The 12,809-nt window shown below is 41.4% G+C and overlaps 2 protein-coding genes across 4 annotated transcripts in view; one reads left to right on the top strand and one right to left on the bottom strand.

Annotated features, from left to right (window-relative positions):
* Positions 1–5,454: 5,454 nt before the first annotated feature.
* On the top strand, positions 5,455–11,904 carry LOC115601276 (histamine H3 receptor-like). Its single transcript, XM_030471046.1, has 3 exons — positions 5,455–5,789; positions 5,869–6,035; positions 7,894–11,904. Exons 1-3 carry the CDS (start codon positions 5,534–5,536, stop codon positions 8,776–8,778), a joined length of 1,308 nt encoding a protein of 435 aa, XP_030326906.1. The 5' UTR covers positions 5,455–5,533; the 3' UTR covers positions 8,779–11,904.
* VPS35 (VPS35 retromer complex component) overlaps positions 6,544–12,809 on the bottom strand; it is a 29,460-nt gene continuing 23,194 nt past the window's right edge. For all 3 annotated transcript variants that reach the window (XM_030471040.1, XM_030471041.1, XM_030471042.1), the window contains exon 17: positions 6,544–12,124. In XM_030471040.1, the coding sequence (XP_030326900.1) occupies positions 11,945–12,124 (180 nt within the window). In that variant the 3' untranslated portion in view covers positions 6,544–11,944. The remainder of the gene's footprint in view (positions 12,125–12,809) is intronic.

Here is a 12,809-nt window from a genome sequence, read left to right as displayed (position 1 = left end):
ATTTTACACTTGCCTGGCCTCCTTCTATTCAGTTCTTTGACAATTCATCTTTCATGCTTGTGTACCAGACAAGGTGTTTATGTGCATGTGCCCATTACCTATGTCACAGCAAGCTCCAGAATTTGTCATATCAGTGCACTGGCCATCTAACGCAAATGACTGTGGATTTTAACCTTCTTCATAATGAAGAATTTGGTGGTTTCTAATAATACTGAACTGGTAACCTTTGTTCAGAATTTGGGTAAGGGTTGTTTTGGTTTAGTTTGGGTTGGGTTGGGTTTTTTGATTTTTTTTTTTTTTTTTTTTTTGTTTTTGTTTTTTATTTGTAATTTTAAATAACAAACTGTGGTAGGGCAATTTGCAAAAACTAGGAGGTAGATATGTCTACATTTCTCTGCTACTAGAAATTGTGCATTTCAACTGTCCCATCATTTTTCTGGCAGTTTATTTTGCCTAGGAAATCTTTGTATAGCTACAGAAATATACGCAGAACAATAAGATACCTTATCTATTCTATTCCTATTTATTTTGCCCTTAACTTAAAATGAGGTTGGTTACTGGAATAAGTGTGAATGTTATCTTGAGAGGCCTTATAACACGCAGCAGAGAAACTTACTATCAGCTTGCCATGGAAATACGCTCCTGGCTTGGGTTAAAGAGAGATGCAGAAAGCTTATGTGCTTGCTCCCGGGGAAGGCCATATAATTGTAGAATGGAAGGTATTGAGCAAATGTATCCAAATGCCAGAAATACTGTTTCCCAGGACTTCAATAACACTCAGGCTAGAAATCTTGTTGCAGATTAGCAAGATTATGTATCTGGACATTATCAGTGCAAACAAAAGAGGTGACAGGCCAGAAGGAACTAAGAATGAGAAACAGGCCACAGTCTGGGTACCTCTGGTTTTTTCAGTGTCCTCATCACCAATACATTGTTAAGAGATACTTTCTGGAAGTCTGTCCAGCTCTCACTGCGAGCAACCGAACAACATTGAGTCCCCTGTAACGTACCTGCAGCCAAGAGACAAAATTGTGATGACATCCTTTGATGCTGGCAGGATAAGTAAAGCTAGCTAAGTGAAGTACTGATGCCTCACATAGCCAGGATGGGAAGGATATGAATGCCAAATATGTTGCATTACTGAACTGGTAATACAGGGTACTAATAATAATGGGTGAAACTGCTGAATGTATCCAGAAGGAACAAAAGGAAATAAAACTATTTGTAGTGCCTATAACATATTTCATTATGATGCTTCTCAATGCTAATATAATTTTGGTGTAACTTTAAGGCAGTTGCCTATGGGATGATTATTTCTGGTACCTTATTGCAGTCTAATTATCCAAGTTCATTAGTTAAATTATATTTCAAATCTCCCATCTATATTCATCAAAATCATGAGTCTTACTTCTTGACAAATGGTTATTGAAACAACAAAGACAGATGCAGACGGCATGGCAGCCTCGTGCAGAACACGGTGCAGAACCAAATAGTCCAAATCACCCTATTACCTCCCTGATACTGCGTTCATGTTTACAAGTAAGCACAACAGGACTTCATTAAGCAGCAAATCACACTGGCAGAGGATGGAAACCAGTTTATTGATGTCTGAACAGCTAAGAATGGGGCTCATCAAGAACTGAGGGGATACCAGTCTCTTTGTGCTGTTAAGGACTTTAAGCTCTAGCCATGCCTTTACAAGTGCCTTAAAACCAGGCTGGGATAACTATAGCCAGCTGTTGCTATCAATACCTGCTATCCCACAAGCATCATTATGCACAGGACTGTATGCTACTCAATGTTTCTTTAGTGAAGCAGAGAAAAGGCATCGTCAGTAAATAGTAGGTAACAGTGTGTACTCTGAAGGAGATGCCCTCCCACTGGCACAGATCAAATAGGTGTTCTTCCTTTACGTGTGCAGGAACAAGATGAATTAAAATATGAATTGCATCATATGCATGGAAAGATCTACAGAACATTAAACAAAACGAAGGGAATCAATATGCAAGCAAAACCCTGACTGGCAAAGGGTATGAGGTTAATAGGAAATTATCATAGCAGAATTTAGTTTTCCCTGTTAATTTTACTAAGATCAGCTCTATCTGACAGCAGAATACGATTTATCAGTTGATAAAACCATGTATATGTTTTCTCAGACAGTCTTTTCCTGGCCAAGGAAGCTTTTTCTCTGTCAAATATGAATCAGTCATAGCAAGAGAACAGTTGACAACAACCTATAAATATTAAATGGGGCCATTAGCAGGTAAATATCTTGTTGTAAATTTGCAAAACTACCAGTGAATACTTTCCTTTATGTAAGTGAAGATTCCATACACTTCACTGAAATGTGCAAGAACTGCCCTTCAGTTTACCAGGCAGAAAAGCTTAAGTAAAGCTTTGGTACCATCAGCTTGTGGCACACTGAGAGTTAACCTGTAGATGAAATCCTATGAATAAAACTAAGTATCTTTAAAAGGAACAAGCAGAGGAAGAAACATTATATACAGTGTGTTATTTGGTAAAAAACACAACAATTTAGCTTTGAGTTCAGATGCAGGAAAGATCCAAAGTAAGTGTGCTTACTACCTTCCCTAATTATACTTCAAAGAAGATACTAGCTGAGAAGGTCTTCTGCATCTTCCAGCCAGCTGGAGTCTGCTCACTCTTTATGTGGTTGCCCAAGTCGATTTGGAAGCTGAATTTGGCCTGTTCTGGGAAAAGCAACATCTACCTCTGGTACGGGAAAAACATTCTGTTTTCCTGTCATTTCTGTAGATCTACTCACCCACATATGCTAGAATCATTGGAAACGGCATGACTCAGACAGTTCCCTATTTCAAAAATCACTAAAGGAAGTCTTATGGAAATTAAAACAATTACCACTAAAGAAATCACAGAAAACAAAAACTAACATTTCAGAACACATCATTATTGCTATGCCTTGGAAAATGTTGCATTTTTCATTATTTTCTTGGGCTATTGTCATTCCTCTTTATCAAATCTAATCATGTCTCTTGCTTCCAGGATTGGATAAAGATCAGGAACAAAATATGGATTCATTAATCAGAGCATTCTCCCTCCAGGACAGACCACTTGGACAATGGAACTGATGAGGTATAGCTCTATTCTCTTTACTGTGCTTGTTTTAAGACTTTTTTTCCCCAATGAGTGCATGTATCTACACCATCATAACCTCTATTTTGAAGTAAAGTGAAGCTCTTCTCCCAAGAGTTAATGTTCTTAAAAAAAAGTCAACATGGCTCAGTAAAAAAGATGGTAACACATGGGACATGACAAAATCATTTTTCATGGGAGAAAAAAAAAAAAAAACAACCTTGAAATCTGGGTTTGTAAAACCTGCTGTTCTCAGAGCGCTGGCCAGCTAGTGCACACTTGGGTTTGTTGTCTGCAAGGGTCTCTGGACAGTGCAAGTGCAGTCTTTTGCAGTAAGTCCTCAGGGTGCAAAGTTATGGACTAATGGTTCATGCTTTTAGGAACAGAATTCTGTTAAGAGTTGCAGTCATCATGCCTTGCCAAAGCAGCAGTAATAAAGGAGCATCAGAAGGCATCAAAGGCAGTTACTGTGGGACTTGCTGAGAACCTCAAAATCTGCCAGGAGGTAATACACTACAAAAGCTGCTCCAAAAACAGTACGCAAGCATACATGCTGCAAACTCACTGAGCTGCTGTGAAATTACCTTACATTAAAGGAGTTAAAGAATATAGTAATTATTTGTGAAAGGATAAATGAATCCTGCCATGTTTTCCTGGTGATTGATTGACATGGGTTTTTTTCTTTGTCTCTCTTGGCTGCCTCTTTTATCTTTTATATTCCACAGCACCACCAGATAGCAGTAATCATCAACAAGCTTGACCCTGCCCAAGTTGAAGTGAATGGAAAACTGCCAATTGTGCTCAAAGTGAAGTGAAAATGAGTCCCCAAATTAAGGAAGAAGAATAATCACTGTGATAATAAGCTAAGGCTTCGGTGTTACTGTCAATTGTGCTTTGTGTGGCTTTACTTATTTGCTTAAGGGAGATGGAGATATGGGGGCATGTAAAAAGAGTATTTTGCTCATCCACATCAGACATGCAGCTGCCATTTCTGACACAGAGAGGTCATATCATCAGCAGTGTAAATTGTAAAATCTCCCCTGTAAAGCTACTGATTTATAGGGATTACCTCACCTGGAATTTGTACTTCCAACATTGACATAGGCTTCATACTTCCCTCGGGGGAAAGGGCCAGTCCTCTGGTACCCTGAGAATAGGTGCTCAACCTCAGCCATATAACAGACAACTTATTAAGCCATTCTTACTTGTCTTAGCTGATGTCCCTTTGAACAGATTTTTAGAAAGCTACCACGACTGCCTCTGTATTTGTTATTTCAAACTGCAGATTCATACAAATCTTCTATAAAAGAGCTTACCACATGTGAAACATTGGCTGAATTAAGTGAAGATTATGTGCATCCCATGATTGGTTTTGAGCAAGTTCTGTTTTCTTTTAATGACAAAGGAGCTGTAATGAAGACAGCAAGTCTCATACTGCTTAGTCTCTGGGACTAAGAGACTAAGTTGTCACAGAAGGGACAACAAAGCCCATCAGTGGCCACATATTTTAAGGCAGATGATGATACAGTGGGCCAAATCATAATAGTAGAGGTAGGCTGCATTTGCTCTCTTGAACTACCCTTCAGCTTCTACAGGCTTCAGCAGCCCCTGCAGCTCATTCAGGGGTCGCTGTGTCCCACTCCTCCACCTCAGCACTGTGTCAGCCATCTTGACAGAAGCTGGAAGAGGTCTTAGCCTGTTCCTGGCTGCTCACGTGTTTGGTTTCTGGAATAGACCTGACTTCTGCGATAAAACTGGCTCTCCAACGTATTTGTCACAATGCACTTTAAAATACCATCTAAATCCAGTGCCAGTTTTGGAAAGTGAGGTCTCAGAAATACCACGTTCCTCCAAGTTTGGTGGACAGGAGTGGCCAGGCACGGCAAAGAGCCCTTCTCGGTGCGAAGCGGCTGAGGCAACTGCAGTCCGGCCCGTGCCGGCGGATCGAGGCCGGAGCTCACCAGAGGCACAAGATGGCTGCCGAGACGTTAGTGGGGCATGGCGGAAAGCAACGATCATCCAAGGGTGTCGGGCATGAGCCACAGAAACAGGGCCGGCGACTGAGACTACCCGGCCAGCGACAGCATGTGAGGAGGGAAATGAGACAGCCATTGGGGGACTGAGCGGGCGGCCACTGGAGAGCCGTGACGAAGGTACGCGGCCGTTGGAACCGCTACCTTATGCGCTTCACCAGACGGGCTCGCGAGGGAGCCCGCCAGCAGGCAGCGGGAACGGAACAATCCCACCCGCGGCCCCCAAGCTCCGGCAAGTTTTGCCAGCCCGACACCACCCCCAGCCCGCCACGCCGTGCCTAGCCCCTCCCTACGCCGGCGTGGGCTTTGGCGGGGCGGTGGCAGGGGCAGAGCCGCGCCGGGCAGCGGCCGGGCGCGGGGCGCAGTGCGGGTCTCCGCCGGGAGGCATGGGCCAGGACTTGCTGTGGCTCAACCACTCCGGCAGCCCACGGGCAGCGGGCAACGCTTGTGCGGCGGACGGGCAACGCGGCGGGTCCTTCGCGGCCGCCACCGCCGCGCTGCTGGCGGCGTTCAGGGGGCTGCTGGTGCTGGCCACGGTGCTGGGCAATGCCCTGGTTATTCTGGCGTTCGTGGCCGACCGGAGCCTCCGCACGCAGGGCAACTTTTTCTTCCTCAACCTGGCCATCGCCGACCTCCTGGTGGGTGAGTTCCGGGGCGCCGGGAGGGGCAGAGGGCAGCGGCCCGCGGGGCTGCCGGTGTCACCGCCGAGCTCTGTCTGCAGGCGGCTTCTGCATCCCCCTCTACATCCCCTACGTGCTGACGGGCGAGTGGAGACTCGGCAGGGGCTTGCGTAAGCTGTGGCTAGTGGTGGACTACCTGGTGTGCACCGCCTCAGTCTTCAACATCGTCCTCATCAGCTTCGACAGGTTCATCTCTGCAACCAGAGCGGTAAGGGCTGGGCAGGGGTCAGGGGGCTAGGGTGGGCTGCCCTGTCAAGCAGGAGGATTTGCTTCAGTCACCTGGCTCTCAGCCCCATCGCACCTCACTCAAACGCTCCAGCAGACAGGGGGGAATCAAGGCACTTTCCCTCCGTCCTGGAAATAGTCCTGGGAGTCATCAGCTTTGGTACAAAAGACATTCGCTTCTCACTTTGACATTGGAAGAGGTACTGTGCTGTACCAACAGGCACAGCCTTAGGTGCCGCTGTTCCAGCTGAGTACAAGAGGGCTTTCACTCTTCTACACACACTTCTTGGTTATTTTTCAGCCCACTGTTCCACCCACATTTCCTTAAAATGTTAATTTAGCTTCCTTGCTCATTCTAAGTCACACTAAAAGACAATTATGCTTTTTGGCAAACAGTACAAAGAGGCTGCAAGATAATTTTAACAGTTCATAGGCAACTTGATGGTTTACCAAATTTTTTTTGAAGAGGGAGAAATGAACAGATTAATTCGTAAACAGTCAACGCACAGAATTCCTTTATTTTCCAGGTTCTGAATTAGCCATGATTTTTGCTTTCATCAAATAAACTCACGACTATACCAATAGTATAAATATAAATAGATGGTTTCAGCAAGGAAAACTGGTTATAATAAATTATAATAATCAGCCACTTTTCCATACTTCAAATCAATCCCCATATAAAAATCCCTCCCCGAGCAAGAGTACAGAAGCTGCCAGTTGGGTTAGAGCAGTGTAAGAACAGGAATTTATGAAGTTCTAAATTATTCTCTGTATCAATAAAAATGCTAATCTTCCTATAAGACTGCCCCTGAAATCATTCATAGCTTTCTTAGGGATTGCAAAATCAGACCTGATTCAGACAAACTCGGGATTCCTCGGCTTTGTGGGTACTCTACCAGAACAGCACTGGCTTCGGAGAGCAAGATCCACAGACTGGGTCAGTAAACATGAATTCTGTACAGAATTCAAGCTTGAGGACTTCATAACCCAAAACACTGTGTGGCCACAGCAGAGCTGTGAAGATTGAATTCCAATTCACTATATGAATGTTGTCCAGTACAGCAGGGAATTAGGCTATGGAGAAGATCATCTTGATTTTAAGATTCTACTGAATGTTACTGCTCATATGGTTTACTGACATAATTTTTTTGTACCTTAGTTTATTTTCTACATAAGGGAAATCAGTTACTCTTCCTGTAAAGCACTTTGCAGACCTCAACACTCCATCTATGCATCTTAATTGCAGATAAGAGTTCTGCAAGTCTTCAAAAAAGAAAGTCATAAAAGAATGAAATTAAGGATATCAAACGAAAGTAAAAGCTGTTACCCATTAACTTTCTTGTGGTGTGATTTTCACATTAAGGAAAAAAAGGGCTATCTTTCCACAAAACAGAAAGAAAAGAACTTGCATGGGTGTTCTAGGAATTCACATTCTTTTATGTATTTTAAATTATTAAAAAATTCTAAATAAGTAGATTTTGAAGTGCTGTTTTCAGACATTATGTAAATTGGTGTCACAGGTAATGCAACCAAAATACATAAGCAACTGGTGACAACCACTTCTAGGAACAGCGGCAGTTGTTTGCCTTGGAAAAGCCTTGGGTTTCTAGCTTTTAAGCTCTGATGCACATTCTCAAAACATATCCGGCCACCTTGATACTGTTTGTTGGAATGCCTATTTCAGAAACAGCTGTTCTGTGGTACTGGTAAGCTCAGTATAACCCTTCACCCCTAAACCAATATATTATCAACCCTCACAAGTGACTGAGGGGGCCATCTCCCAAGGTAGCCATGTTTAAGGTACTAGTAATGGATGTGACTTCACTTTTTCTCTCTCTTAGGTCAGTTACCGGGCTCAGAAGGGGATGACCAGAAATGCAGTGCTAAAGATGATCACTGTATGGATTGCTGCTTTTCTTCTCTACGGTCCAGCCATTCTCAGTTGGGAGCACATTGCCCAAAAGAGCATTCTCCCTGAAGGAGAATGTCATGCAGAATTCTTCTACAACTGGTATTTCCTAATGATTGCCTCTACTATTGAATTCTTTACACCTTTCATCACTGTTACATACTTTAACTTAAGTATTTACCTCAACATCAGGAAACGCATATCCCTCAGGAAAGAAAACCTATCACCTGGTCAAGAGGACTGTGAAATGAGTTTCCAAGGGGAAAAAAGGGAACACACTATATTTTTTGTAAAATCTGCTAACAGACACAAACATGAGAAGAGAGTAAGCAGCCGTTCTCCCCGCAAAAAGGCTTCAAGGGTTAGCCAACATAAGCTTGGCAATCAGTCATTAAATTTGAATGTCAATCAAGACCTTCCACCACTCCAGGTGGAAGTTGAGACCAAGCCTCATAGGAGTGGTTTCTACAAAACTACAGAAGGCATATACAGCACCACCAGCAGCGTGAACATGGCTAACACTATGGCAAACAGATTTAGACTTTCCCGGGATAAGAGAATAGCAAAGTCTTTAGCAATTATTGTCTGTGTGTTTGGTTTGTGTTGGGCTCCATATACACTTCTGATGATCATCAGAGCAGCTTGCCATGGCCACTGCGTGCAGTATTCACTCTATGAGACTTCCTTTTGGCTTCTGTGGGTGAATTCAGCCATTAACCCTGTTCTATACCCTCTGTGTCACATGAGCTTCAGGAAAGCCTTTATAAAACTACTGTGCCCAGGAAAAGCCAAAATTCATCCTCATATTTTTATGTGAAAAGTGTGAAGTATCTTCCTTTCAGTGGGAGCATGAACTGGCTAATATTCACCTGCAAATATTATAATCATCCACATAGCTGGAGAAATCACAGCAATGAAAAGAAAGATAATTTCTCAAAGCTCTTTGGGAATTATGCCGACAGTATATTTTCTGGTAATGGTGCGCTAGCATTACAGTGCAGAAAAGGGAATATAACATTTATGGCCAATAATAAGAGTTCAGGCTCTCTCACTTTTCATAACTGTAAATACTGTTGGTAAGGAATTTCATAAAGTCTTAACCTTGGACCTGTTACGTTTTACCCCCAAACCCACTCTAAGACACCAAGGGTCTCAGCTGTTAAGCGTAGGATGCTTTTCCCTCCACTTAGTGACAAGCCAGATGAGATAATGACCAATGCAAAAAACTAAATACTGGTGTCTAGGAAAAGCATGGGACAAGAGGAACCAGACTGGTCAGGTTACCAGAGCAGCTTAGCAATTGTAGCAGGTAAGGGAGCACTGATTTCAGTGGAAAAGGTGACTGAGAAATAGTAGAACTAAGTTCAGTAATAGGAATAAAAGAGAGGTTTGAGCTCTGTAATAGAAGCTATGATAATTGAGAGAGTTTATACACTGGAAGAGTTTCACCATGAGTTTCCTACCTCAGCTATTTCCTTCCTGCCCTCTGTCAGGATTCTCCATGGGCAGGAATCTACTCAAGTCAAGCCTCTGCTCCTCCTTACAGGACTGACAGGTATTACTCTTCTATCTTTTGCTGTAAGTATTGAGTAAGCATGATTGGTCCGAGATCTACATCAGACAGATCTTGCTATAGACATAGCTTTAGGTAAACTTCCATTGGAGTAATTTTTACATTTCCAATTAGACTTTTACTAGTTCTGGCCAGTTCTGAAAAAAATGTTGTGTTCCCCTACCCCACCCATTGGATCTATTAATCAAGTCATAGTGGTTAAAAAAAAAAATAAAAAAAAATTGTTCAGTCATTTTCTAAGTCATGCATCATGAACAGCACAACTTAGAAAAGTCTAAAATTTACAGCCTTGCTATTGTGTGTTTGAGAACCAAGAACCAACAACTACATACTGTTCTTGCCATTCTGCCTCTGCCACAAGAGAAGCTCACACAGGCAGATCCCAAGTTTTGACTAGATTTGTCCTATAAGAGTTATGAATTTGAACATCACTTGTGACACAAGTTTGTTTCCGCCATCATAAGCCTTTTCTACATAGCTTAACAGACACTTTACTGGCAGGTGATAGTTACTGAACAGCAGTAGTTGTCCACTTGCACAGCCAAAATGCGTATTAGTACAGTTGATCTTAAAGTTTACAGACAATATTTTGAAATAATTTACTTTATAAAATTTCAATAAAAGCAATTAAGAACTGTGGACAAGTTATAGCTTTGTAGCCTTAAGAAGTGGTACATGGGAAAAAGCACTAGCTACAACATTTGGGTTACTGCAGTTGAAACCACCACAAAACTGTTATTCAAAGACAATTCCTAAGTTACAAGTACCAACCTTGAGCATTAAACAAACATGGTTAGCAAATACTGTATACTAGGAAGGCATATTGCTACTACATGAATGGATCTACATGAACGTGATCATCATGTTCTGCTATGCATGTTTTATAATAAAAAAATCATCTTAAAAGTTTTCTTAGGAGGAACATTATCCAGATACAGAGCGACATTAAGGTTTTTCAGCAGCATTAATTACACCACTTGGGCAAGTAAAGCCATTAGATCATCTCATTCCTCCTCCCCTCCAAGACAGACTTACACATCAGTAGATCAATGATCTAACTGTTGTCATTGTTGTCTACTCCCTAATTCTGTTTCTTAGGATCATATTTGCCTTTTTCATAGAACAAGTTACACTAAATTATTGGAGTCTCATTCACTATCCAATCAAGTCAGGACAATTTTCACAACAGTGGTCAACTCAAGAAACAAGGAAGTTCAATCAGTTAAGCTTTAGAACATTACATTCAGTTAAGGTAAAACAAAATTTCAAAGCTTTCAGCAACTGGCATTAACTTACAGACCAGACCAGTTTTCACAGGAGTTGCCATGGGCAATTGTTCTACCACTCTGATTCCTATGGCTTTTCTTGTAATTTCCACTCATTACTCTAGCACAGACCTAGAATCCCGTAGGGTTTTCTACCACTCTCATGATACGTCATAAAAGCATTCTGAAATGTGAAAACACATCATCTCAGCATCAGTTGGAAAAATACTGGGTTTGAATGACAAACTTCCACATCAGAAACATAGAAGCCTCCCAGCTTGTCCAGGTTAACTATGCTGTAATTTTTCTGTCCCTACAAAACAGAAGTTCTTCTGTTTTTATCAAAAGGTTCAACATTAACATTGGATTCAACAGTGGGCTCTGAAGAGACATGAAACAACATGTGTTAATAGCAACTTTATTGTTTCACTGGTGCAAAATCATGATACTGAATAAACTCGTGTAATGTGTTTCTCCCTAAATTTACAGTAATGAAGGTTATACATATCTATATAGATTGCAATTTCTCTATTTTTATACTATTTGGAACAAAGTTATCTTGATAAATATGCCCTGTGCACAGTACTGGCCCTCACTGAATGTCACAGAGCCTTAATATGCAAAATATAACTTCTGGTTTTGAACATGGTGCTTTAAAATTCTCCAAACATGCATTAATATATTCTAGTTTTTAGGGAAAAATATTACACTTAGTCTTAACTTGCATTATAAGAAAAGCACAAGCAGAATCTGACATACAATAATACCAAAAATCTGATGCTCTGTGTAAGGATCAGACAGAGTTTCAGATGACAGTCACTGCCAATTTAGAACTCTAGTGCTACAGAAGCAACACTGAACAAACAGAAGAGAAATCAGAACCTGAAGAGCCCTACCATGTCACATGGATTTCAAAGAAAGTTTCAGCCATGCTAACTGACGAAACCTGCAGTTGCTGGTCCAACCTTTCAAATTGTTAAAAGTACTCAATGCAAGTGTTTGAAGTGCCAGACTAAACACATGAATGTTAACTTGACATTTATGAAAGGCACAACCTATGAATCTATCTTAAAAAAAAAAAAAAAAAAAAGAAAAAACCCCATACGGTACATAAATGAAAAGAAGTAAGTACAGTGTGTATCCTCCTAAAGAACAAGACCTTCATAAATTGGCCCCTCAGATTCTGGTGATTCCCTCCTCAGACGCAAGTGCTCCAGTGTGTTGTGAAAGTGTTTGTTAATTTGTTCTGTTTCTTCAGTAGACTCAAGGTTTGGGAGATCTTCTCTTATCTTCTGTATCAGCTGATTCAAAACCTGAATTGTCACCTACAGGAGAACAACAACAGATGCCATCAGCAAGACCTGCATAAAAGTGCATTGACATTGGCTTTAACAGACTTGTGTCTAAACTGCTGATATTTGGACAGTTCTTAGAAATATTGGCAAGGCTGCATGTAGACAAACTGTTGGAGACAGCCTTCTCTTGCTCCTCATAGGGCTACTCCGATTTCAGAGCTTTGTGGAAACTGCCCCTTTGCCAGCAAACATAAAGAGTTTAATCAGTCATTAATCTGATAGATTTATAACTTTTACTCCAGCATTTCTCTCCAGTTTATTCAACACAAATTGACAAAGCTTTAAACAAATAAAGCACAAAATCAGATTGTCTGTGCACTTTAACATAATCTGTTTCTTGTAGAAGTCAGTCAGGATGGTAACATCAGATTCAAAGGAGTTCTTAGTGACCAAGTCATTGCCTAGGAAAGCACATCTGCCTAGTGTTGAGTCCCGCAGTACACAGAATTCCACTGAATCCAAAGACTGTTTTTACATCTGCCAAGTGTTTTGAAATTCAAAATTTTATTTTCATCTCCATCAGATACTGAATCTCCTATACTAAAGCACTACAGCAGGAAGCCAGTTCAATTGTTGTGAAGTCAGCAAATCCCTAAAATCTCTTTAGACATTCTTTCAGAAGTACAGGGTATTCATCAACATCTGCTCTTGACCA

The sequence above is a fragment of the Strigops habroptila genome, chromosome Z, assembly GCF_004027225.2.
Source record: "Strigops habroptila isolate Jane chromosome Z, bStrHab1.2.pri, whole genome shotgun sequence".
NCBI classification, from domain to species: domain Eukaryota; kingdom Metazoa; phylum Chordata; class Aves; order Psittaciformes; family Psittacidae; genus Strigops; species Strigops habroptila.
Note: the sequence above shows the minus strand (reverse complement) of the source record. Positions and strands in the feature narration are given on the sequence as shown.

Bases quoted from the DNA above. Each gene is read 5' to 3' on its own strand.
- LOC115601276 (XM_030471046.1), top strand. From the start codon at position 5,534: ATGGGCCAGGACTTGCTGTGGCTCAACCACTCCGGCAGCCCACGGGCA. The intron at 5,790-5,868 runs GTGAGTTCCGGG...CTCTGTCTGCAG, and splicing joins CATCGCCGACCTCCTGGTGG to GCGGCTTCTGCATCCCCCTC. The intron at 6,036-7,893 runs GTAAGGGCTGGG...TCTCTCTCTTAG, and splicing joins TCATCTCTGCAACCAGAGCG to GTCAGTTACCGGGCTCAGAA.